The sequence below is a fragment of the Chroicocephalus ridibundus genome, chromosome 8 (assembly GCF_963924245.1).
Source record: "Chroicocephalus ridibundus chromosome 8, bChrRid1.1, whole genome shotgun sequence".
NCBI lineage: Eukaryota > Metazoa > Chordata > Aves > Charadriiformes > Laridae > Chroicocephalus > Chroicocephalus ridibundus.
The window spans coordinates 33,123,168-33,145,056 of NC_086291.1; the positions used below are offsets into that span (position 1 = coordinate 33,123,168).

Below are 21,889 nucleotides of genomic sequence, written 5' to 3' on the forward strand. Positions count from 1 at the left end.
AAGAGACATCTAAATCAACATGCCCATGCCATTTATTTCTCAGAAACAAAAGGTCAAGTTATCTTCTGAGAACTTTCTTGGTTTGATGAGCAAACAACCGCTGGTAGAATACTCTGTATGGAAGATGTTTCCAAGACTGTGGCCAATACTGCATAGGCTGGTTTTGGACACGTGAAGCCTGGTGCAGAATCCCGTCTTGTTACCTCCCAAAGGCAGTCTTGTGCACTGGTCAGACCTTCAGTGAAGGCTGTAACTGTGCTTTAGGAGAACTTCCCTGCCTGAGGTGGTGGGCCAAGAAAGCCCCCTGCTTGCTTGGTGGCAGCCCGGGAAGGAGCAAGACCGAGCATCTTCTGGATATTCTGCAAAAACAAGAACAGAAGAGCAGGATAGTGTCAGACCACGACAAGGGAAACACCAAAAGAGGAAAAGAAAAATAAATCTCCATTGTCCTTACAAGTACAACCTTCCAAGTAGTTCCAACAGATTCAAGTTCTCACCCACGTAGCCTTACCAGTTTGGCTACTATATATTGGCCCTCTATCCCTATACATTCAAAAAAAGCTTAGCACAGAGCCAGACAATCATCCACAATGGCTACAGTTAGAGCTGGGCCACTCTCCCCCACCTCAGCAAAAGCCTTCGGATCATTTTGGTTGAGGGTTCTTTTCCACCTCCAGCTACACACTATAGAGCCAGCTGGCAAGTACCTCGTTAATGTCTACACACATGAGTTGGTTTAAAAAAAAAAAAAAAGAAAAATCAACCTACAATAGTCATCTTTGCAATCTAACTGCAGTGCACACACAGCAGCAGGTTCCTAACATCTGCTCACAGGCAGAAACAAAGAAGCTCTCGTTTTTCACAAGTTCCAGAAACCCTCGTTGATGGTGGCCGTAAGAGCCTGAGGGTCTGCAAACTGGCGAGGAAGGCTCTCTCCTAATGCAGACGGAATTTGGGTCAGCAACATGGCAACCGGAGTGTGTGCCAAGTTCAACTCAGGAGCTTAGGCACAGAATTAACATGAATGCTAGTCATGCAGACAGAACAATGGTTCAGTGGAGACACGCAGTATAACACGACATACGTAGCAAAACCCAAAACCTGACTACTGAGATGACCTCATCTGCATCTGAGCAGGGTGTTTCAGTGGAAAACAACAAACAACGAAAGAATTAAGTACCAGAGCCAGGCATTAACTAAAAATCTCACAGCAGAATATTTAGAAGTTTGATGTTTCTCTTGATTTTTGTGAAATTCCTTTTAAGTTTTGCAACAACGCAACTACAAAGGGCTACCAGTTCTTTCAGTTTCATCCTTCAGTGTAGGTAACTACAGCTTAAGATGCTGCTCGTGCAATGCTGGCAAAATAGGGACATCTGACACAAGGGAAAGAAGAAAACAAATGTCATGTCACCAGCTGACTCCTGGCTATCAAGACAACAAAAGGAGGAAGGAGGATTCTCTTCAAATTTGAGCGTCCTCTCCAAAATAACTGTCAGGATAGGTCAGATAGCAAGGTCATAGAATTCTTGACCTTTTTGATCATGGAAGGAGAACAAACAAACAAACAAACGAGGTACACAAAGCTTCAAAATTCCAGAGTAGCTAAGTTAAAAGAAACTGGAAAACATTTCCTATGGAAAGGAAGGTTTCAGCCCACACACAAGCATGAAAGTAGTGTACAGGAACACTTGAAAAGGAATTACATCAGCTTTAGTTCATGGCCTACATAGATCACTCACTGGCTGATACACAGGAACTGAATATATATGAGAGCATGTCACTGTGGGAGACTCCTTCGTGTGGTTCCTCTTCTCAGAGCTTCGTTAGTCAAGAAGAGGACAGAAGCGAGAAGAGAAAACAAGCTAACGGACAGATTCAGCAACACCAGAGGGTGCTGCAGAGTCAGCAGCGGGCAGGATGGCGATCCTACCAGCTTTGTAGTGGCTCACCCATGGAACACAGCATCCATGGAAGCAAAGATGTGTGCAGTGCCTCCACACTGTTCCTTTAAGTATCAAAAGGAGAACTGTGGTGCTAAAGTTTACTCCATCTGTTTGAACAGTTCCAAGAGGAAAAGAGATGACAGCTTGTCTGTATGTGGATTCAAGAGTACAGTCACTCTCCAGCATTATCCTTTCACTGGAGTCCCCTCCTTGCTGTGGAAGGCAGCTGGCCTCCTGCACTAGCTGCAAATCAAGTTCTGCTGGACAGCAATCCTGAAATCCACACAGCTGGAAACACTGGGGCTTGGGCAAGGTCCAGCAGAAACCTGACCTGTCTGCTGTCCACCACACTGCACAAGGAAGCCTGCAGAGTCTACTTCCGACGTAAGAGACCATCACCTTCAGGAGCAGGGAGGGAAGACTGGAAGACTTAAGGATTCAAATTCCTCATCTGAGCTCTTCTGAGCTCTCCTCAAATGACTGCAGGAAGGACAGGAATTGCTTCGGCTTTTATCTCCAAACCCAGAAGGGACCTCAAAGACAAGGCAGCGAGTGGTTCCTTGCGCCAAGATCAGGCCATGTGGGAAAGTGCATTCCTGGTAGTAGGAATAATTGCTGGCTCCCCTTCCCACTGGGAACACATTTCAGAGAGAAGCAGCCCAATCTGCAGTTCAGGCGTGTGTGAAAAGGAAATGAAGGCCAGCAAACGCCTGAGGAACAGCAGCATATTCCTTTTCACAAAGAGCCCAGGTGAAGGCTGGGAGCTCAGAAACAGGAGTGGGGTCAGAGGATGTAACCCTGACACTCTGCCTCCTGCCCAGCCCAGCAGCAGACTTTCCCAGCTGAAACCTAACAGCTCAAGGACCCTTGGAAGGCCTCTCCCAGCAACACTCCCCTCTCCAAACAGGAAGGCAGGAGGAACTAGGGGACAGGATTTACGTGCCAGGGAGAGCTGGGAACAGCGCAAAGGAAGTTACTCACTGCGAGTTGACTATTTCGGGAGATGCTGGCCAGGTCACAGGCAGCGAGCTTCCCAGTGTTTGAAGAGTTTATCACCCCCACATACCTGAGGACCACATGAAGAGACTGCCTGATGCTGCTACTGCCCATCCCACTAATGTCAGTTCAATCACTGTGCAGTTAAGTCTCTCCACCCTCACGTACTCCCCTGCATTTCCCTCCAGGTCACCTTCCTCCCCCCCACCCCCCCCACCCCCAAGTTCCTCTACTTTTAGGCTCCATAGGGACATCTCTCTTCCCTCCCTTTGATCCTTTCACAGGCAGCTCCAGGATTTAAGGGAAAGCTGCGGGATGTATAGTCTCCTGAGTTTGTTCACAACCTGTTCCCCAACTTTTGGTAGACCTCCGCTCCTCCTCCTCTTGTGTTGGCAGCATCAAGCCAGACGCTAACTCCCACATCAGCTCTCCTCCCTTGGGCAAACAGCTGTTTTGAAGCAAACCTGTCAAGATTTCCCCTTTTGCACACAGTGAAACACAAAGGGTCACAAAGCTTTCACCTCCAAGGTCATTGAAAAGCATGGAAGGCAAGACTTTGGCACCATTTTAAGCCCTTAACTACTTTCTTCCCCTCTCCCTGGCCTCTCACAGCCCTTCAAAGTTCTCTCCCCAATGCTGTTATCACCTAAGTTCCTTCAAATAGTAATAAAGCCAAGAGCAGGATGCCAGCAATCACAGCTTTGGTTCCTAGCTGTTGCACAAACTAATGTGGCCGGTATCTGCCCTTCCCTCCATGTAGCAAGGAGGAAAAAACTGAGCTGCCTAACAGCTGGAGAACTGCAGGTCTAGTTAACCACCACCATGTAGATAAGGCAGTAGCGTGAAGACTGCAATCTAACACTTGAGACAAAAACACCCTTCTCCAAAGCAGTAAAGTAACTTCAGTCCTCCACAGGGCCATCAGCATGAACTCTCAAGCGCAAGAGCAACTTTTTCCCGGAATGTCTCCTGGAAGCCCAACCCACTGCAAACAGCTCGGCATTTCTGCCCAGAGACAGACTGGACCACCACTCAGTTCATGCCATCTACTGATTTCACAATAAGAAACATCAGGAAATGACCAGGACTAGAACTAACCACAGGAATTATATTTTTGGACAAAAAAAAAAAAACAAACAACAATGCATGGAGGATTTTCCAGCAAGGGAGTTCCCCAATCAACCCAACGGGTGCAGAAAAGGCTAGCTGACTTTATTTAGTTTCAGATAATAATCCGCAGCATTAGAAAGAAGGGATTTTCCATGTTATAAGTGAGTAACACAGAACAGCACCAGACAAGATTGTCTGAAGGAACAGGTTGCCCGGAGAAGCTGTGGCTGCCCCATCCCTGGAGGTGTTCAAGGCCAGGCTGGACGGGGCTTTGAGCAGCCCGGTCTAGTGGGAGGTGTCCCTGCCCAGGGCAGGGGGGTTGGAACTAGGTGATCTTTAAGGTGCCTTCCAACCTAAACCATTCTATGATCCCAGGAATTCAGGAAGGTGATCCAAAGAGCTAAAAAGGTCTCATTTCCTTCAAAGCAGCAAACACTGCGCCAGTTACTGGGAAGCAAAACAAGATTTGCCTTGCAGCAAACAGAATGAGGAAGCCTCTGGACTTTGGTCCTCTGAAGCTGGCCCTGCTTGGAGCAAGGGGTGGGCCTGATGACCTCCAGGTGACCCTTTCAACATAGAACTTATTCTACAACTCACTATCTGTTTTCACATAGGTCAAGACACAGATCCATTTCAATACAAGCACCCAATACAGAGGACTATGGAGAATTCAATTCACTCGCATGCACTTTGTGACTAAAGGAACTCTCTATTATTAAGCTCCTCCATCAAGCTCATCCAAACTTCTGACAGCAGCTGGCATAACACGCCACTTCCCTTTGCTGATCTACTTTAAGTCTTTCTAAGTCCCTTGACACCCTTTGAGGAAAAGCAACAAGTCGGTCAAGGAGAAAAGCTGCAAGAATTCAGGAAGTGAATCAAAGAAAAAGGAAATATAAATACATTAGAGAAGATCATTTGCAGCTAGTTGCACCAGCATTCATCCAGCCCCCAGAGACTATTAACTTATCCCCAGCACTCTCTGGGGAAATCTGGAAAACAAAGTAGACTTCTGGTTGCACTGAGAAGGCCCACTTGTCCCCACCAGCCATTCTGCCACTTAAGCTGCTAGTGAACCTTCCTGAACAGGAACTTCCCTTATCCTCACTGATGCTTCTCTTTTGAAAAGATAGGACTAAGTAGCTTTGCCACAGAGCTACGCGTAGCCTACTCTTGGCTTATTATACCAGACCCCTTTGTGTCGCCTCCCTAACGCTAGGAGAGACTTTACATCAAAAGGTAAAATTCTTAAGACTCTGGAAAAAAAAAAGTAAAAATCAGGCAGTTAGCAAAAACAGGAAGGACAAATCCAAAACCAATAGGTTTAACTCATTCCTCACTTTTCTAGCAAATGCATGGACTGATTGAACCTTTATAGAACCTCAAGCCACCAAGAGAGTTCCCCCGAAGATGCTACACTTCCCTTTTCTCATATTACTGTAAGTCATAATTACTAAGAAGCAGTACTTAGATTGGCTTCTGATGGAGACAATTTCTTGGTATGGCAATCCACAAAGTTATCAAACACAAGGAAGGAACCCGTTTCTGCCACCTCTGTCCTAGCACCCTGGTGCAAGTCTCCAGTCAAGTCTTCCACACCAGTCCAGGATAGTGGGCATTTTTATGATCCCAACGTAGAATTGCTTTCAACATGAAGCACAGGAATGAAGGCAAACACAGAAATCACAAACAGATTAAAGTTTATACATGCAAAACTGGACAGGAGTAATAAACTCCTCTTTACGGATGGAGAGGTGCTTTCCCTGCTCCAGGCATGCAAGGGACACAGCAATGTACTCACCTGCCTGATCGACATCGTGCAGAGAATGTAGAGGAAGATGAAGGAGCAGTCAGTATAATCCTCACCCAGAAGGTTGCGGTGGGAGAGACCTTGGATGTACGAGAGGGGGATAAACGGAAGCTTTGCCACCACACGGCCATCAAATCTAGAAAAGAGCGCACTGGGTTACAACTGGGGACAGTAAAAGAGTCTTCAGCTATAGAAAGAAAATGCAAGCATCTTCGACAGGCCACACAGAAGGCTAAACGGCCATGCTGCCTTCTCCAGCCCATCTCTATATACACTACACCAAGGAGGCTAAATCCACTTCTGCCACAAAGCCCTCCACACCCAGTCATCCACAAGGCAAGTAGGCTTCCCTCAATAACAGTTTTGCCACAGTCAGAGCCAAAGTGTTTCATAGTGATTTAAGTGATCAGCTGGACAAACTGTTGGTTCATAAAGCCTTGGTTGGTGTTTTGCAGTTTACTGGTGCATTTTATTTAAAAGCCAATTTAGCAGATAACTTCCCAGAACACAGTAACACAGTCAGCACTTGCATAAAAGATGGATGACTCTCACCCACTGTATTGCAGTTCATGCAAGAAGATGGGCTCTTTGCTTTAAGCAAAAGAGCATTTTATTTTTTTTTTTTTTAAGCTGAGCATAAACCAAAGACGCCTTTTCTTTTCCTAGAACAACTATACTTCTCAGCACAAGAAAGATGCTTACGAGAGACATCAAAAGAATGCTTTTTAATACCAACAGTCTTCCTTGCATTAGCTCTGAAGATGAAGGCAGTGCAGCGGCATGATGCTACCACATATTCCAAAAGGCCTGTCCTGCTCCTGGAACTCCTCCAGGTCCACATTCCAGGGTATCAGGCAGAGTGTGAATTCTGGCCAGTTCGCAAAGATTTTTCCCAACCTAGACAGTTGGCCCAGTCTTTTGAAGTAAGCGTGTACGATGCCTCATCAGCGTGTGCACATTTGGATGTTATTTTCTCTGCATGTGCTGATTTTCTAACAGGTGTTTCTTGTTTCAAGAGATCCTAAATGAGCGTTCTTTCCTGTGGAGATGCATTCACACAGCTACAGCTCAAACACACGCCAACTTTGTTTACATCTCACAGGCAGTTTGGCAAAAGAGCTAGGAACGGATGTTTATCTCCCCGTAACATCCCCCAGTGGCTTAAAATTCTGCGTTATTCCTGCTGTGAGAGTGACAAGTACTTCAGCAGTAGCACCCTGAGGTACCTGCTTTTAATTCCAGCAGGTTTTCACAGTTATCATTATGGGGTTTTGAAATGCACAACTCACAGAGTAAGACAGAGAACTGATTGCATTAAAAAGTTTCTGACAAGAGAAAATTGAGACACACAGAAGCTAATTCGTCTCCCAGGACCAATCCCATCTGCTTGGAGGCCACAACTGCTACAGATCTTGCTGCCCTAGCATACCTTTTAAGCCACTACAGTCATTCAGCTGCTTATCTTCAGCACAGCATTCTGCTCTTTGGGTTTAAACCAGCCTTCTTGACACTTACATATCCTTCCAGCTGCCCCATTACTACTGACACTCTAAGGAAGAGAGACAGTCATCACTGTCATTTCCATTTCGGCTAAGCTGGCACTTGGCAAAGGTGAGGCGCCCAGCCACAGAGCAGCAGTGTCTGCATAGTACTTGTCCAAAGGGCAGCACATCATGCTGCTTCCATGCAATTCCTGCTCCTTTTGTCCCCCGAGAGCGATGAACTCATTCAAGAACAGGAAAGGCAAGCAAGTAAGGCTACAGCCATCGCAGGTGTCAGCCACCCTTTTCCTCTTTTTTGTACCACACCCACAAGAGCCTCCATGGATGACCTGGCAGTAGCAGCTTCCCAGAGGGAGCCTAAGAGCCTCCTGAGTTCATAACTGAAGCATTCTCCTCCCAAGACAAGCAGCTGGTCTTTATGCTATATCAAGAGAATGACAATACGTAAGTAAGAACCAGCTCCATCAAATCATTCTATCAGCTTCCAACAGTGCAAGTATAACCCACCAAAGCTGCCGTATAAATGCACTACCTACCTTGTAGTGAAACCAGGAGCAAAAATTTAACTATCTAGCCCCAAAGGCAAGACAGCCAAATCTTTAGATTTTAATTCAATAGCCTAAGCTATTAGCAAGAAAGCTATTTCTGTTCAAACAATCAGTGAGCTCTATGGATGCTCCTGCTGTTCACGTTCAGATTCCCTCTGAAGAAAAAGATGGCTAAAGGAAAGATAAGCCCAAAAGCTTCATGTCAATTCTGTGGCTTATAGTATGGTCTCTGTGGGCAGGAATCCTCAAAAGAGGAACAAGACAAGTGAACTTGGTGGTCTTAAAGGAGAAGAAACCAATGAACTGATTTTTTAGGTTAATATCTATGGAAGGAGGAGCCACACAGGATTTAACCAAAATCAATTCCTTCCTAGAGCTCTTCATGAACTTACAGTCCTGTAACACTTTTCAGTCACAGCATACTCTGAACTGCCTCTTCCCACTCTAGGAAAGTGGGCAGAGCAGGGCGTTTTTTTAAGTTTGTTTTTCAGTCTGTTTTAGGGGCAGGGGTAGTGGCAGTGTTCGTATTGCACCCAAATAGCTAGGCAAGCAGCTGAAGACCTCAGGTGCAGCACTCCAAGTCCCCCACAGACACTATGCTGCTGGGCACATGACTCACAACACAACTCCATCCCCACACAGGGCTGCAGTTAAATGAGACACCAATGACTCAAGATTGTACCCAAATTTTAAAGTCCTTTAGTGCTGTATTCCTCTGCTCAGTTTCACAGCATTCCAGACAATGCTAGATGCTGAAGTCTGACTAAGCTGAACAAATGAGTCCACACAGTGGCACTTCTGTTTTTATGTTACCCCCTGTTTGCAATTTATCCGCCCACAGATCTGCAGTAAAATAACAATTGACTATATCCTTGGGATTGCCATCACAGAGGCCAAAGGTTTTGGTTCACAAGAAACTTCCTGTCTGCGGGACAAGTATATTGCCCAGATATTAAGCAGCCTCCTGAAGGTTATACTAACCACATTCACGTTACCTTCAGTTTTAACAGCCAATGAGTTCACATTTCAAGACCAAATCAAGTCTTAGAAGTCAAGCACAGTCTTGCAATTTTGCATGTCTGAAACAAAGCTGTCTAACCACGCAAAACAGTTACACAGTTCCATCTTTTTTTTTGTTGGGTATTTTTTTTTAAATAGACTTATCCCAGGTCATTTCTAAAGCAAAGGAAGATTACAGCCCATGCCTCAACCTGTTAGTGTCTTGACTCTGATCACCCTCAGTAAGGCAAGAACAAACTCCGCAAGTACAGCTCACTTCTAACAGCAAGGGAGCTGACCCAGTTTTGCTTGCAAGAGCATCCTTTCAAAACCAGGGAAGCCGAAGACCATAGCTGCTTGCCTGACATCTACCAAACTTGCCCTTATCAAGATGTTCCCAGCAGAAGGATATTAGAGTTGAGTCTAGATTGAATGCAATTTGCTCAATTTGATTGCATTCAGCATGCAGTGCTCCCTTTTGAGCAGAACATACACGTGGTGGACAAACAACCACATCTTCATATGAAATATTGATCCATTTTATATAGATTAGTTAGGATGGACTCTGTCACAGTGACACTTCAGGTAATAGAGGGAAGGTAGAGAATGTATTCACCATGAAAATCTAAGAAAAATACAGAAAGTTGATACTTACATGGAGTTAAACATTCCCATCAAGGCAGTGAAGCAGAAGCCAATGGCAAACATGGATTTCATCCGAACCTGCAAGCAGAAAGATCAGAGATAATCAAAACAGGCCTACACTGAGGGACTATGGGCTCACACCCTTAAGAACAGACATTGTACAGCATCACTGGAGTCTAGAAAGAAAAAAGACAACCCAGAAGGCCAAAGAGATTGTAAAAGTGACTGCAGAACGCCAAAAGAGAAGTTTGGTCAACAGCTGGGTACAAAGGCAGCTACAGAGTGGATCACTGACATGAAGAACTCCTTTGGGGGGCGGCGGGGAAGCGCTCAAGAACTGTCCTGTTACTTTCCACAAGTTGGTGTGTTGTTTTCCTTAAGCCTATACAATCAATCAGCACGGGATCATTATGAAGACAGAACATACAAAAGGAAGTCAGACAAATTAATTCTACTTTGAAAACATCATGGAGACCTACAAAGATGAAAATAGCTAAGGTTGGACATGAGATGAGGGAGTAATTGGTGGAGAACTCCATGGTTCATAGTAAAATCTGTAGCTATTAGAGATAATCCAGAAGGGCCTTTCAGGAGAAAAAGACACTATATCTGCCAATTGACGAAAGTCTTTCTGTTGGAAAGCCGACTGAAATCTTCAGCAGTTGGGAACTGGCTTTAATTTTCTTACCATCGACAAGTCTCTGTTGTTATTCTTCAGTTTCTCTTCTTGTCTCTCTGGGAAGACAAAAACAACAACAGTTATAATCAGTTATACCAACCTAGAAACCAGAGTGTTTTCATTTCCAGGAAGACTTAACCTTCTTGGCTCTCCAAACAAATAACACTTCCAAAACCAACTCCAGCTCTCTATGCCAGACAGTAGAAAGTGAAAAACCGTACATAGCCAACTGCTTCTCCATCACAGCAACATGCAGCAAAGCAGGCACAAAAGAGGAGGAGGCTCGAATCACACATTCAGCACTTTTGAAAGAAATGCACAGAATGTCAAATTTGCTAACTCAACCAACTAACACAGCAGCACGAACAATGTTGCCAGAAAACAGAGACAGTGCCTCTGTATCACACTTCCAAAAGACAGCAGTCTCAGTTTGCTGCATCCCAGGGTCACCATTATATATACTTTATATAAGAAAGGATTTCATTCTGGAGGTATCAGAAGGGACTCTGAAACCATACACAGAACCGGGAGCTGCACCTCAGCAAGACTAACATCCTGCTGGTCTTAGTGATGAATTTTGGACCCTTGTCACACCTAAAAGATTCTCCAAAGAGGAAAGATATTTTCTACATGAATTTCAGTAAGCCGTGTATTAGCATGCTTTGCAGAGAATAGTATAAAAGACTACTTTGGAAGTTTAGTCTGTCCTGAAGTCACCACAAATTTCAAAAGATGCCCAGCTTCCTGGGAGGGCATTTTCCATGCCCCACATTGGGTGCTCTGGCCTCCAGTATTATCCATCACTTATCACATTTCTTGTCCCACATTCCCATCATCCCTTGCCCACTGTACTCATCTCAGACTGAGGAACCAGAGGGGCAGCAGCCAGGGTTCAGAAGCAACACCTAGCTGAAGTAAAGATGGGGAGGATGAAGAAATATCCAAAGTGTGAGGGAAGAGAGGGTGGGATGCAGAAGAACTGTCAAGGGCTATGCAAGATGGGAGGTGTCCAATGGACCCCTGATGAAGTTTCAGTACAGGAAGCCCACAGCACTGAACCTCAACAGTTACCTTTCAAGCCCAAATTGAAAGCCACTAAATACAGGGACTCTCAGTAAGTGTTATGCAAAGAAATAGCAACACCCCTATCCAATTTATTAGAATATTCATGGATATTTTCAACTGCTCCTAACTACAAACCATCCCCTCTGGCAGGAACTTTCCAGACACCTGCTTCCTGACCCAGGTGGAGAGTTTTGTTCTGGGACATTTCAGCAACCACAGGCCAACTCTTTAGGAATCACATTTGGCACAAATACTTGTTTTTTCCCTCCGATACATAACTAACCATCTATTTACACGGGCTAAAGGTTACATAGGGATAAAGAATACAGCCTCAATCCCCTGATACACTTAACCTGTTTCTCACCCATTTCTACAAATTCAAGACAAACAGGCTCTGGGTGTCCTACCACCTCACGTAAATGGTCTATTCCTGCCCAAGTCATACAAAAGCAGCATTTAAGTACTTTGCTATACAGCTGAGTAGAGGCACAGAGAAAGAGGACCAGGTCAACAAGCAGCACCCTGGTGTCCAAAGTCATCTCATTCTGCTCACTGGAACACAAACCACGACAATACAGTGATACAGCAATAATATTATTTGCCAGCATTAGGGTTTTTTTGTTTGGTTTTGTTGTCTACCCAGCACCTGCGTGGACTCCTAGGAACGTCACTGTCTTTTCTTCTAGGGCCAAATGGATGCAGAAAGGAGTAGCAAAGTTTAAGCTAACAAATGCACTCTAAGTTGAAATGACAGAAGGCTGTAGCATGATGTTAAAGGTGTCCTGTTCCAGCAGTGTGAAAGGTGATTTAGACACAACGTGACTGAAGTTGGTTCGTTTTACACTTAAAAATAAGAAGTTTGATAAGTAGGAAACACCAAATTAAGCCTTCCCATGCAACTTTCACCTTACCACCTTGTGCGTGTGCATGATTCATCCCTTACGTAACCAAGTAATATCATACACCTCCTGCCTTATTCTGTGCACAAAACAGATGGCAACTGAGGCAGGTCTGTACCATGACTGTGACTTATCTGTAAAGACTAAGCTGCTTTTTTTTTTTTTTTAAACTAGAATGGTAGAATTTAAAGGCACTCCAGCACAAGCAAATTTGCTGCTAGTACAATGCTACATCTTGCAGAATGATCTGACATCCAGTAAGTTACTTGGATCGGAGATTTCAAAAGCAGTTCACAGCTGTGAGTCATTTACTGGATGTCCAGCTTGACATTTAGGGACGAATTTTTCAAAAACACTAAGAATTCAGCTTCGCCTGAAAACAAATGAGACACTGAAGTTATGCAGCACTTGCAAAAAAAAAAGTCTCGGTATCTCAGGCTTGGCCAGCAAGCATCACAGCAAACAAAATCAGTGGTCATTTCCTAAGTTCTGTTCTTAGTCCCTTTGTGCTTTGTTTTTCATTTGCAAAACAAGATTATTTCAGCGTTAAAAAAAAATTGGTGGAGCATCTGAATTCCTCAGATTCTACTGTTTATTAGTTTAGTCCAAGCACAAGTAAAATATTCTCCGCTAGGAACATAGCATGGATAGCACCCTGCAAAAAAGTCATTGCTACACGTTTAAAAGTGACCATATGTAACAGCACACAACATTAAAAAGTTGCCCTATCCACTAAGCAGTATTCATCCCATGAGTGGATTATTCAAGACTAAGAACAGAAAATGCACAAGAGGAGGAATTTTAGCTCCCGTCCCTTCAAGAGTCTAGCGATAACAGGTTTTATACCTAGGAAGAAGTGTTTGAAGATATGTTTATAATTATTCCCAAGCTTTGTACAGATCAAATGACTAATCCAGCTACCTGGTGTTACAGAGGAATGAGGAAACCAACTCCCAGGAGCTCTCAGAAGTGTTCCAGCCACAATTTCTGTAATAATTTAACTGAGCTTTGCTGCACATTTTAGAGTCCTGCAGAAAATAGAACTTTCTAAAGCTCGTGTCCATTAAACATCCACGACATTGCTCTTGCATAGTTCAGTACTTAAGAGTACTCTACTCCGAGACTTAAGTTCATTGACAATGAAAAAGAATGGAAAAATAAATCACTACCTAAAATTATGCAAAACTAATTTATCAAACTTGAAATAAATCTAAGCATAGTTACAGTTAACATGCAAACACCTTCAGCTCTGAAGTGTTTAAATGAGGAAGAAAATAAAAAAAAAGTCACAATCATACAGTCATCTAGCTATTGCAAGCTGACAGTGCACTGCAACAAAGAGCTTTGACAACAGAAGTTAATAAGTCATGCATATAAAGGCTCAAATCAGAGATAAAAGCAACCAGTTCAGCAAGAAGTGCTGCTCAGCTCAGTGATGCTGCCCTTCTCTGCATTTGACTAAAGCCAACAGGAGGCTAGATGTCTCCCGACTTGGAAGAGAAAGGCAAAAGTGTTCATATTCCAATCTTCAGGCCAAGAACCAGCTCTAGTACCACTTTAAATAAATAGTTTTGAAAGGAAGGAAAGGATAATTGCTTCCATGAGTGACTTCTCAAGTTTCCCCCCCGTTCTTGGGGCACCGCACTCCTCTCCCATGCTTACCTATTTTCTTTTTCTGCTGTCGGCCTGCTGATTCAGTTATTGTTTCCTTCTTCTTTTCCACTGCCAAGTGAAAAAAAGAGATGTTCTATCATTTCTGCATACCACCACCCCTTTTTCATACACCAAACCAACCACTTTATTCCTTTAGAGAACAGGGTCACAGAAGTAAGCTAGAACATACTGAGAATCAACAGCTTTTAAACCACCAAGGCTGGCTCCACCAAACACTTAGAAATAATTTTAAAAGTTCAAAACCCTGGATGAGACATCAGAAAACAGTTAATTTTCAACTCTGACAAGAGCCCATTAAGTTGTTAACTGAGCAGTCTGGGGTCAATTTTGGCTCAAGTGACCCTTGCTGATTTGTCATTAGTACTAGACAGTACTTTTGATTCAGCAAGTGTGATGAAAAGAGCTTTGTGGCAAGCTCTGCTCCCGATTATCTGCAGTGGGAAGCAGAATACAGGAAAGCCTGTGTTCTCGTACATCCCTTCTTCACAGGCAGGCATTCTCAGGGGAAATGCTGTCCAAGCAGTTGGTCACAGCCTCTCCATTCTTCAATTAATTAGTACTGAAGCATTTCCAATATTTTAAAGTGGGAGCCTAAGCGAAAAGTTCCTAAAACCCCAAATCAGACGCTCACCAAGCATCTGCAAGCAACTAGCAAAAAAGGCTAACATAAAGCCAGCATAGTGGACTTATAACACAATAAGTGGGCTGCTCATCTGCTGACAGCAAGAAGGGCTTTTCCAGGAAGTAAGAGACATTTTAAATTAAGATCTATAAGAAGAGTACTACAAGAAGTGAGGATGCGAAGGCATGGCTATGGTCTAACAACAGAGAGCAGCCCTTTCTAACTCTAAAGTCTATGTATCTGCAACACATCTACTCTACCAATGAACAGACTTGGCTCCTTGTTAGCTCACAGAATCAGCTTAGAGACCTGAGCATTAGGATTTTTCTCCCATATGAAGTATTAACTCAGCACAGACCTTCTAGCCTTGATTTCATAGCACAGGAAAACTAAAGACAGACAGCCTTCCAAGTCAGGCAAGGATTTGTAGTGCTGCCTTCCAAAATGCCTGTGATACGCGAGTCAGTCACAACTTCCAAGAAAACCACAGTAGCCCAGACAAAATACCTAAACATCACTTCTTCTGTGGTAAAACATAGTAAGACACAATTGGTTCTTTCCAAAGAACAAGCATATCTGTGATGGGCAGGCTAGCACAAGGGGGATAAAACAGGGAAGTCTACTCAGAGGGAATGCCGGAGAGGTGCCAGATGACTCAACACACCCAATGCTCACAGAATACTCTCTCCATAATCTTCCTTATGCCAAATCCAGCTGGGGCATCCCAATCAGTCCATCCCAAACCTAGTCCTCATAATTCCATGGCCCCCAACTCTAAACCCAAGTGGAGAACACTGACTCTTTTCAGGCCTACCTATTGCTCTCAGCCGTAACATGTGGGCTCCTGTAGACCCCACTTTCACTCTAGACAGTGCTGTTGAGCCTTATGCCAACCCTGAGGAATTCTACAGCCCTAATTCACTTAGGTTTCAAACAGAACAAGTAACTGCCAGGCAGTCCCGCAGCAAGCCTGTCCATGGGAACATACACGACACAACACAGAAGGAATTCTAGAGATAGTCTTCAGCCTTGCAAATTTAACACTACATTTACCTTAGAACGCTTACTATAATCTCTGTAGCAGTGTTAGACAATGCTGTGCCTCTCAACAGAAAGGAGAGGACAGGAAGAGATGAAACTAAGGACTGAGAGGAACAATGTCTGCTCAAGCACACTACTTGGACCGTTTGTTTTTGCAAATCCTAAGGACTGCTAGGACTCACGGGAGAGCTTAAAGATCTCAAATGTGTTTTTTCCTGTTTCAGATGTGCTAGATAACAGTTGAAAGGTGTGGCTCAAGTGGTCTACTTTGCAAGTTGTCTGTAAGCCAGCCATCAGGTCAGCCAGCTGGCTTTAGCACAGGAGGGGGGAAAAAACCGCACAAAAAGCAAAGCTGAATTTTTAGTGACTCCTTATTCTGTTTCACTTTTTTTTTTGTTGGGGATTGGGGAATCAAACAAGGAGGTTAGAAACTAATTGAGATGCATGAACCTCACATCTTTTCCTTCACAGATTATAGCCTAGATATCAGGAGAGCTATAAAAAAAAAAGAAAGAGCATTGAACTCATAAAGCAATCATTAAGCCCCAGAGATTAAGCCCTGCTAACTGCTTTCAGAGCTCCACAGCACAAACACACTAGAACATTAACTCTAACTTTTCAGCTGGGTTTCAACTACTTCTCTAACTTGGTCTTCTGGGGCTAATTCTACCTTACACATTTTTGTCAACCAAGTGGGATTAAAGTGAGGCAGGCACAGATGCAATCCCCATCTGATACTGCTCTGATGACAAAAGCCCCTAATTTAGGAGCTATGACACAAGCATGACTATACTTCAGTTCTTCAGTTTATTTTGCCCAGGGGAAGGCTGGAATAAACTAGACTGGAAACTGCATGCTTTGATAATATTGTTCTCTCACACACTAAGAGCGCTGACATCATGGTGAAATATTTTTAAGGTAAAACCAGTTCAGGTTTGACTCCAGTTGCTGTGTGCTGTCTCTTACTGCTGCAACTTGGGTAGGGTACATACAATTGTCAGCTGAATTTCTCCTCTGCTCCTTGCCTTCTAATACAGACAGGTCCATTGAAACACTCCACCTCAGAACCCCTGTTTACCATTCCTCTTAATATCCGATGCATACCTTCTGACTGCTCACCTCTTCTCCCTTTTCCCTTCCTCCCTCCTTTGTTTAACCCCTCCCAGACCTCTCAGATCTCCTCTCTATGGAAGTAACCTGGGTGGGTTTTTTGTTTGGTTTTTTTGTGTTTTTTTTTGTTTTTGTTTTTTTTTTTTACAGTCAATTCTATTTGTTTCTGGTTTACACTAGTCTAATTTATTTTCATATCAGCTGATAGCTCAGACCTTTCTATCATGTCTTTATTCATCCCCCACCATTAATCATCACTTACTCTTTACATATTATGCTTTCCTCTCAAGGTATTCACTACTCAACCCTAGTTCTTTCTTACTGCAGATCTTAAATTCTCCATTGCCCTTGAAAAGCAGAAACTGCATCTTTGAACTTATTTCAGGCATCTAAAGGAATCTACATATACAGACACTGCCTACTTATGTTCAGAAAAAAAGATGCCAGTACTGATCTCTTACTCCCTCCTGTCCTCCATCAAGAGGAGGGGCAATTCGCAATTCAGACAACGCAACAGGTTTTTGTACTAACCTTCCCTGCAGCAAAAGACAAGAATTAAGGACAGAAGTAAGTCCTGTCAGTATGAATTCGTATAACTTGTAAAATTAGGCTCCTATGAAATCCAAGCTGAAGAAAGTTCTCCCCCTTAGCAGAAGTAGTAGCAGGAATTTCCCAGAGCATTGACTGTATTCCACTTGACATCTGCTAAAGCAGGATGTAACAGGAGCAGCAAGACACATTCTCTAATGCCTGAAAGGTACTTACATTTTTTGCTCTGTTTTTCCACTTCAGCCTTTAATCTCTTGTATTTGTCTGTTCGGTATACCAGCACCCAAGTTATACCTGAAACAAATATTCAGCAAGTAACTAGCTAGATACGTCAAGACCTCTTGCAATAACAGGGATACAAGTTAGCAAATACATATGCAAAATACACACATCATGTCTACAAAACCACATTATAATATGGCAAAAGTACCACAAATTACCAGAAAGCTGTATCATCACTTTCTTTCAATTCCCTTCTCAAGTTCCATGTACCAATAGGGCCTATACAATGAGCGTCTTCAGAAGTTACTGGCTATCTTACTAAGCATTGCTGTTTTGTGGGACTCATTCAGATCCTTCATGCTCATATTGACCAGCTGTTGCTCACCTTAAAACCAGGAGTTCATTAAGGCAATCAACATCTTTGTGTTCTGCATTTTCATAGCACCTAATTAAGGCCTGAGGAATAATTCCTGCTCCTACCAGGACCTGCCCATTAGTAGAAGGACATTTTGAAAAGGCAAATAGAGATATTAGGCTAGAAGAGACATCAAGAAATTCTCCAGTCTAAGTCCTTGCACTCAAGCATGATCAAAACAAGTTGTGCAGAACCAGTTGTTTGCGAACAGTTTATTCTCAGCTCCTACACAAAGCTTTTGGTCTTTTTCTTGTCTTTGGTTTGACAACAGATTCCGAGACCCAGGGATCACCAGCTGCAGAGAAGGAAATCCTGTAGATGCTTCTGAGGTCAACACAGCTTTGCGCTGTGAAAGGCAACAGGTGTGTACACCATCTAACCCCAAATGCAATGCAGTAGGGGCTCCTAAAAAGCAAATATATTCTACCTGGGACCCTTCCTGCCCTTGTATGCCCAAAGACAGTGTCTTGGGGCTCTGGTACAAAGGAGACTTTGGGTTATAGCTCAGTGCCAGGAGAGAAGTCTGGCAACTACTCCAAAAGGTATCTATCCAACCTGTCTTTAAAAGTTACACCTATTTCAACACCTTACCATTTAAAAAGCCTTTTCAGGCAACCAATCTAAGTCACCATCATTGCAAGCTCAGGATATTTCTTCACATCCTTCCCACAAGAGCTACAGAAACCACCAGTGTTCGCTTTCAGGCACACTGAAAGCCACCAGCCCATCCTCCCGTAGCCTTCCGCCTTCTAGCTCAAACAAACCCAGTTCCCACCACTTCACACCAGAGCTCAGTTTTGCTCGAGAGTTATTCACTGCTGTCCTCCAGGGTGCCTACAGCGGCCTTCCAAGAGCCAGGCCCCAGGTGGCCTCGTGTAACTGAACCCTCACTGTCCTGCTCTTCCTCCGCCCACCCTCCCCAATGACCCCAATCCCACCCTTTAACCCGCTCCCTCCCGGCCCTCAGGGGCGGCGCGGCACAGGCGAGGAGCAGCCTCCTACCAGCCCCATCCCGGCCGGTCCTGACCCGGGGGTGCCCTGCGCGGGAAGCACAGGGAGGGCCCTCCCCGTGCCTCCCGCGAAGAACCGACTTCAGGACCGACTCCAAGGCCTCTCCGCTCCACCAGAGCCCAGCCGGGACAGGCCCCACCGACCTGCTGAGGGTGCGGGGGAACGCCGCAACCCGCCCGCGGCAGCCCGGCACTCACCCTCGGCCAGCAGTGCGGTGCAGACGGAGATGAAGACGATGAGGAGGGTATCAGCGAACATGGTGCTCATGGTGATGACACCCCCACCCACCCCCTCCTTACCCCAGTAACGCCGCCGCGCTCCCGGAAATAGACCCCGCTACCCGGAAGCTACCTGGGGGGGCCTCGTCGCCTAGCAACGGCCGGAAGTGAGGGCCCGCGCTTCCGGGGCACGTCGCCGGCCAATCGACGCGGCGCTGGGAGAGAAGCCGCGGGAACAGGGAGGGGCGGGGAAAGCGCGAGCAGGCGGTGCTCTGATTGGACGAGGCGGCTGTCAATGCTGCCGGGGGGGCCCCGCCTTCTCCCGCTGGGGTCGCGGAGCGCGGCCTGCTGCCGCCGCGCAGCTTGTCATGGCGGCGATGAAGGGGGTCGCCGTGAATGGCGCTCCTTGAGGGGAGCAGCCGGGACCAGACGCCATCCCTGCGTCCGGAGGGGGCCCGTGCTCCTGCTGCAGCACCCCCCGAGCCCCGCACACCTGGGGCTGGTGGTGCCCGGGGCTTGCGGTGGCGTCCCTGCTGCCAGCACTGTGTCTTGCCAGGCTGTGGTGCCCCACACGGCTCCCCCAGAGCCGCTCCCAGGCTGTTTCCAGGAGAAGACGCACGAGGTGCTTGCTTTTGTTGAACGTAGCCCTCGCAGTCACAAAGAGGTTGGCTTGGAGCAGTCTTCCTGGATTCTAAAACTGTGCCCTGGGTTAATTTGCCAATGGCACGAACAGCCTGTTGGCGCATAGCAGCAGGAAGAGTTTTCTGGGATCAAATATTTACAAATAACTGCATTCGTTGTTGGCGTGCGCACTCCTCGTACAGCCAGCAGCTGAGTACTGCCTTCAGTGATTCAAAGGGCTGGAAGCAAGGAAGTGAATCTCACGTTGCTCTGTGTGTGTAACACATTCACGGATGGGATGCGACTAAGAGCACTAACGAGGACAGTGAAATAATGGCAAGGATTTAGCAGACACTAATTGACTTTTATTGGGGCTCTGGCAGTTACACCTGGAGCAAGAGAACTAGACTAAATCTACAAGTTGTAATGGGGTAGGGAGACCTAGAAAGCAGAAATACAGAAAAGGAAGCAGGGCAGGCAGGGGAGGGCAGTTTGTGCCTGTCCTTACGTAACGGAGGAGTTTGCCATCAGTGAAGAGCGATGCACTGCGGGATTACATGTGCAGAGATGCAGGAAAAATAAGGAAGGTAAAAAACCCCACCATCGCCCTTAAATTAAACACGCCATTCAGAAAGACAGTGACAGAACTGTAGTTCAGAGAAGGCAGCGCAATACGCGAGGGTGTGAGATTAGACAGCAAACAAATCCTCTGGAGCCTGGTGACATTTGCATATAAGGAAACACGAAAGCCACATGTGTGCAGGTGGCGAGGGAAAGAGTCAGGCATCACCGAAAGTTGCAGCTAAGCGCCCTCTGTGCCCCGAGGAAAGTCCTGGTGCTGCCTGGGGCACAGGGACCTTTCTGCAAGATTGGGGGAGAACCGAGAGCAGAACGTGGCCGTGAGCAACGGGAATCCCACGGGAGTGAGCACCATCAGGGAGACGGGGATGAAATTAAGGCTGGATATTTCAGTGTAGGGTGAGCAGCAGGAAGATATTAACGGCTGATGATGTGGCAGGACACACGGGAATATTTTGTGCCCAGATGTGTGCCACCTCACGTGCTTGGCCGTGCTGTATGCTGTACTCCGCTCTCTCTCCCTCTCTTTAGAGCTCCCTGGCTTTCCTGGCTGTGAGGTGTATGGGTGTCAATCAAGGCAATATTTGGAAACAGTTTCTCTTATACCGTTATGGGGAATGATTCACACAACATCACTTATCAATACGGAACATGGTCTCTCTCTGCGGCAGAAGCCAGGCCAGGAGGAGACGGTCAATGACACGAACCTCTTTCCTCTCTAGTGTCCGTGCTTTGAACTGGAGGTAGAGGTGACATGGGCTCTTTGTAATTTCATCCTGTCATTTTGAATCACACCAGGATCCTTATCAGCAGGGTTTTTTTCAGACAACAGAAGGCATATTACTCTCAATGGCATTTCCTTTTTAAAACAGCATTCTGTGCTTTGATCAACATGTAAAGGACAGATGAGGAGTTGGGTGCAGTTTGGTTCAATGTAAGAAGCCTCGGATATGAGAAAAAGGAAAGCATTTGCATAATACATAGCTCAGGGCACAGGAGTAGGGGCCAGTGCAGTCTACAAACATTCTAGCCACAGCAGAGGCAATATTTATGGAGGTACCTCAAAACTAGGTTAGAGAGAGACATGTCTGAACAGATTTCATATGCTGGTCTCCGGACTTGGAACAAAAGATGAAGTTGCTTTGCATAGCGTGTTAGTGACTGGCGGTTAGGAAGAAGGGTGTGTAAAATTCTCCGGTAAGTTTTGAGGAAAGATGCCATCTAAAACAAACTGGGACTTGGATTTGATTCACTTCCAGTTTACAGCCCTGGCCTGGTTTTGAAAGAGCCGTTAATCTGATCTTTACAAGTTCTCCTTTTGTTCTATATACATAAGCCTTGAACATCCTTAGCTCGTACCCACCCCTTGAGGGCCCATCAAGAGGCGTTTACTTATCCTTCCCTCAAGTGTGTCTGCTTTTGCCATGTGTCAAGTGTCTGGTTTAGAAGGGCAACTGGAGATGATGGGCATCCTGCAGAGATGCTCAGCTCTGGGGTGGACGGACAGCGCAGCCTGAAACAGCTTCAGCAGGGCAGAGGTTTTGATCTGTCCCCAGGCAGGGCAGCAGAGAGATCAGGCAGGAGGAGAACCAAATAACCCGGAGGACAGAGATGCCGAGGGGGTTTTG

At 45.4% G+C, this 21,889-nt stretch overlaps 1 protein-coding gene across 1 annotated transcript; it reads right to left on the reverse strand.

Moving 5' to 3' along the window:
• Positions 1-14: 14 nt before the first annotated feature.
• Positions 15-19,172, reverse strand: TMCO1 (transmembrane and coiled-coil domains 1). The gene is made up of 7 exons (XM_063343408.1): positions 19,041-19,172; positions 17,412-17,489; positions 13,862-13,921; positions 10,245-10,291; positions 9,567-9,634; positions 5,854-5,998; positions 15-359 (listed from the first exon to the last, which is right to left on the reverse strand). Exons 1-7 carry the CDS (start codon positions 19,108-19,110, stop codon positions 261-263), a joined length of 567 nt encoding a protein of 188 aa, XP_063199478.1. The 5' UTR covers positions 19,111-19,172; the 3' UTR covers positions 15-260.
• Positions 19,173-21,889: the final 2,717 nt, after the last annotated feature.